Genomic DNA, 4982 nt, shown 5'->3' on the forward strand with positions numbered 1-4982 from the left:
TATTCCAGGTTTGGCCATTAAGAAGTCTTTCAGTTGGCTCCTGTGTCATTTTGACATGCTCTATCATAGTGGGATTTTGTTGTTTCATTTTCAGCACTTCTTTTTTAAAGGGTAAAATTAATATTTTTTGTCACTTATAATTAGATGACAGTTGAGTATATAGTCTTCATATTTGATCTTTCTTTTTTGTAAATAAACAAAATTATAAATTTTATATAGCCAATGAATGGTTATGTTTTCAGAGAACATAATTAGATTAATTCATTAATGGTGGCTTAAAGTTTTCCCTTATTAGCACCAGAAAATTCACCCACCTTTTGTCCCTTTTTAAAAAACTGGAAGGATGGGGTGCCTGGGTGGCTCAGTGGGTTAAGCATCTGACTCTTGATTTTGGCTCAGGTCATGATCTCAGGGCTGTGAAATGGAGCCCTGTGATGGGCTCTGTGCTGGGTGTAGAGCCTGCTTAAGATACTCTCTTTCCCTCTGCCCCTACCCCACACCCCCTCCCTCTTTAAAAACAAAACAAAACAAAAACCAAAAAACAAAAAACTGGAAGGTTGGCATGCATTTGACTTCACATTCTGAAGCAACATCCTGACAATCATCCACATCTACTTCAAGGGATACCACGTTGGAATACTTCTCAAAGAGGGAAAGCTTGATCATTTTGCAAGGCCCACACCATATGGCTGAGAAGTCAACTACAACTAGTTTATCTCTTGCACTGTTCACGGCTTCCTGAAAAGCATACTTGCTCTTTATCTGCTTCACCATTTTGGCAGTTGGGGTCTGACAAACGATGGTGAGGACTGATGAGAGTGGATCAAAAAATGCCAGACCGAGTTGCAAAACATGCAGTCTGCCTTCCCTTTACAGCAACTAGCACTTATTTTTTTTTAAAAAATTATTTATGTATTTAATTTTTTTATTTGAATATAGTTGACACACAAACTGATGGCTGCCAGAGGAAAGGGGGCCTAGGGGATGGACAAAATGGGTGAAGAGACATGGGAAATACCCACTTCTAGTTATGAAATGAATAAGCCACAGGAAAAAAAGGCACAGCATAGTTACAGTTGAGTATGTTGTACACCTGCAGCTAATGCTTTTGGCACTTCTTTATTTTCTCGTCTTACAAGATACTTGGCTTATCTTGTATATTTTCTACCCCAGTCCTAGAAGCTCCTTTCTCCAAGGAGCTCTTGGTTCTTTTTATTGGAGAAAGTTATTAGGAACCAAGATCTAAGTGCTAAGTGTGCTTGCTGTAGTACACTTTTATTAGTTGCAATTTTACATCTGTTTGTCTGATTATTTAATGAATGTCTTTCTCATCCACAAGGTGTTCCAGTATGGTAGGGACCGAGTATGCTTTTGCTTTGTTATGTTCCCAGTGCCAAGCACAGTCTCTGTTACATAATATGCATTTAATAAATACTTTCTAGATGAAAGAGGGTTTATATTTCATGAAAATGTCATCCTTATGTTCATCCAGGACAGAAATATCAGAGTAATCTAAGTCTCCATCATCTTTTTCAGTCTTCACATCCAATCATTAAGTCCTGATAATTTCTAGAATGCATTTCCTAATTTCCACTTTACCACTGCATTGATTCAAGTGCATATTTCCTATCTATGGACAACCACAATAGCATCTCAAGTGGTATCCATACTTCCAGTTCAATCTACACTTCATATTGGTAGAAATTGACAAGCTATTTATAGAATTTATATGGGAATGCAAAGGACCTGGAAAACCTGAAGCAATATTGAAAAATATAAGCAAAGTTGGAGGATTAACCTTTACCTGACTTCAAGCTTTTCTCTAAAGCTATATTAATCAAGATAGTGTGTTACTGGCATAAGTATTGACTAATATATCACTGTGACAGAATAAATATCTCAGAATAGATCCACACTTATACAGTCTTTTTATTTTTGACAAAGGTGCCAAAGCAACATAATGAAAAAGGAAAAATATTTTCAACAAATGGCACTTAAAAAACTGTCCATTTATACGAATAAATGAACTTTGAACCTAGCCTCACACCATACACAAAAATTAATTTGTCATGGATCAGGGACCTACGCATACAATGAAATGCCGTAAACCTTTTAAGGAAAATTATAGAAGAATATTTTTGCCACTTGGAAGTAGTCAGTTTCTTAGCCAGGATACAGAAAACAGAAGCAATGAGAGAAATTGATAAATTAGACTTCATAAAAATTTTAAAACTTCTGCTTATCAAATGACACTGCTAACAAAATTAATGGGCAAAATATATACTGGAGGAAATTATTTTTAAAAACTTATATTTGATAAAGGACTGGCATTCAGGATATGTAAAGAACTTCTACAACTCAATAATAAAAAGACAGACAACTGAAAATGGGCAAAAATATTTGAACAAACACTTTACAAAAGATATACAAATGGCCAATAAACACATGAAAAATTGCTTACATCATTAGTCATCTTGGAAATGAAAAGCACAATGAGACACCACTACACACTCACCAGAGTAGTTAAAAATGAAAAGACTGACAATACTAGATATTGATGAGGATGTGGAGAAAGGAACTGTCACACACTGTTGGTAAGAATATAAAATTATATAATCACTTTGGGAAAGGGTCTGGTAGTTTCTTATAAAACTCAGCATCCACTTGCCCTGTGACTAAACATTCAACTCCTAGGTATTTACCCAAAAATCCTGAAAATACATGCCTATAAAAAGAATCATACAAGAATGTTCATAACAGCTTTATAAATAATAGCTTAAAACATGGAAACAACCCAGATGTCCATCAACAGGACAATAATAAACTGAATAGACTTATATGCACAAACTGAATACACAAAAGGGATAAAGAAACTGTGGCATATTCATCCAATAGAGCACTGCTTAGCAATAAAAAAGAATTACTGATGCATGCAATAGCCTGGATGAATCCCAAAAGCATCATGCTGAGTGAAATAATCTGGACACAAAAGAGTACATTGTTGTTCAGATTCAAATTTGTGCTTTCTCCAGATGACACTGTAAAAGAGACTAATATTAGATTGTCTTGCTCTTTTCTTTTTCCTTTCCTTTCCTTTCCTTTCCTTTCCTTTCCTTTCCTTTCCTTTCCTTCCCTTCCCTTCCCTTCCCTTCCCTTTTTTGTCTTCTACATGACAAGATCTAAGTTTTCCTCCCCCCCCCGAATACTTATCCATTTATCTCAACATAAGATTTTATTTATTTGAGAGAGAGAGAGAGAGAGAGAGAGAGAGCGCATGAGCAGGAGGAGAGGCAGAGGGAGAAGCAGACTCCCTGCTGAGCAGGGAGCCAAATGTGGGGCTTGATCCCAGGACTCCGGGATCATAACTGAGCCGAAGGCAGACACTTAACAACTGAGCCACCCAGGCTCAGTTGAGATCCCCTCCCTGTTGAGATAGGATATCTCAACATATTTCTGTACTGATTTGAGATGTCTCCTTTATTATATACTAAATATTCATATACTTGAGTCTGTTTTTAGATCTATTCTGTACACTATTCTTTTATGTCCATCTTATAATTATTGTGACTTCAAAATATATTTTAATATCTGTTAGAGCAAGTGTCCCCTTATTTGTTTTTAATATATATTTTTAGTTATATCAATTGTTTATATCCCACATCAGCTTTAGAATCATCCTGTCTAGGTTCCCAAAAATCCGGTTAAGATTATTTTAAATCTGTAGATTGATTTGTGGAGAGTTGACATTTCTTTGATAAGAAGGATAAAGAGGTGTCACATATAGGAATAAGCTCTCTTTCTTCATTTGTTTAAATGTCCTTAAATGACAATAGAATTTTATAGTGTTTTGTCATATAAGTAAAAATTGAAATGGCCAATGAGGCGGAGATATAGGAAGGCAAGGTAGGACCACCAGTCCCAAGCTCCTCACTGAACAGAGAGCTGGCCTGGGAATAACAAAACACCAGAATCCCTCTCTCTCTCCCCATGTGGCACCAATCCCTCCCTTCTGGTCTAGCCCCTTTGGCTGGTGAGCTGTTGACTAGTCATTTGAATATTCTTTCTTTGTCCTTATTCCAGAAATTCATTTGGGGAAAAGGGCAATGTTCTATATCTGCATTGTCCAGTATTATAGCCACTATTGGACAGTGCTGATCTGGAACATTGATTTCTAGGTAAGCTTGGGATTTGAGGTGGTATGAAGATTTTGATTAATCATATGAGCACTTGGGCCACCAAACATACAGCACCGGGATGTTCTTAATTGTCTTTAGTTCCAATCCCCATATGTACTAATTCCATTTATGGACAGGTTCCTCTTGGCCTCTCTTGCTGGCTATAACCTCTGGCTCTTTGAGTGCTCCTGGGGCAATCCCAGCTCAGTCAGAGAATTCTGATGACTCTTTAGACAGAGTTCGCTAGCCTCCTTAATTTCACTTATTATCTCTTGTCAGACCTTGGTGCTGTGAGCCAAGGCCTTGGATAATTTCCTTTGCTGTAACCCTCTAACCCCCATGTGGAGGATTAAGCATAGGCTTATCTAGGCCTCTCCACTGTCACTGCCACATAGGCTGGCTGGAGAAATGGGAAGAACATCCAAAGCTGAGGTAGAGGTCTGCACACTGACATCTGGGTTAAGGCCTGGATTGGGAAAGGTATACTGCTGCAAGTAATCAATGAAGGGGTTCAGCCAGCAGTCAGTACCATGAGTCACAGAGCAGAGCCAGAGCTAAGCCACAGGCCAGGAATGACACATTCAGGTTCAGGGATCAGGCAGCCATTGCATAGACTTAGCCAGGAGGGTAGCAGGGGAAGCTAGAAACACAAAGTGGTAAGCAAAGGAAGGGATGCTGGCAAATGCCAATCTTCTGGTCATCCAGAGTCACTCCAGACAGGGTTGGTCATTTGTTCTAGAGAAGGACTTCTTCTAGAGAAGGGCCAAAAGCCAGATGAGTGGCTGAAGCAGGAGAGGAACCATAAAC

At 38.2% G+C, this 4982-nt stretch overlaps 1 protein-coding gene across 2 annotated transcripts; it reads right to left on the reverse strand.

Moving 5' to 3' along the window:
• Window positions 1–275: 275 nt before the first annotated feature.
• LOC123842068 (thioredoxin-like) lies at window positions 276–774 on the reverse strand. Of its 2 annotated transcripts, XM_045871577.1 has the most exons (3): window positions 631–774; window positions 544–594; window positions 276–335 (listed from the first exon to the last, which is right to left on the reverse strand). In XM_045871577.1, the coding sequence occupies exons 1-3, from the start codon at window positions 772–774 to the stop codon at window positions 276–278; spliced, it is 255 nt and encodes an 84-aa protein (XP_045727533.1). The 2 variants fall into 2 exon arrangements, with proteins under 2 accessions (XP_045727533.1, XP_045727479.1); XM_045871523.1 differs by having other exon boundaries at window positions 544–774.
• Between the last annotated feature and the right edge of the window lie 4208 nt (window positions 775–4982).

The sequence above is a fragment of the Mirounga angustirostris genome, unplaced genomic scaffold (assembly GCF_029215605.1).
Source record: "Mirounga angustirostris isolate CCGP_5_RB_7025 unplaced genomic scaffold, mMirAng1.0.hap1 SCAF_11, whole genome shotgun sequence".
NCBI lineage: Eukaryota > Metazoa > Chordata > Mammalia > Carnivora > Phocidae > Mirounga > Mirounga angustirostris.

What these genes read in the sequence shown, in the direction of transcription:
- LOC123842068 (XM_045871523.1), bottom strand. Translation starts at nt 774, where the DNA reads ATGGTGAAGCAGATAAAGAGCAAGTATGCTTTTCAGGAAGCCGTGAAC. An exon ending in TGCCAACCTTCCAGTTTTTT is followed by an intron (nt 336 to 543) that starts GTTTTTTGGTTT and finishes CCATCCTTCCAG; the next exon opens with TTTTTTAAAAAGGGACAAAA.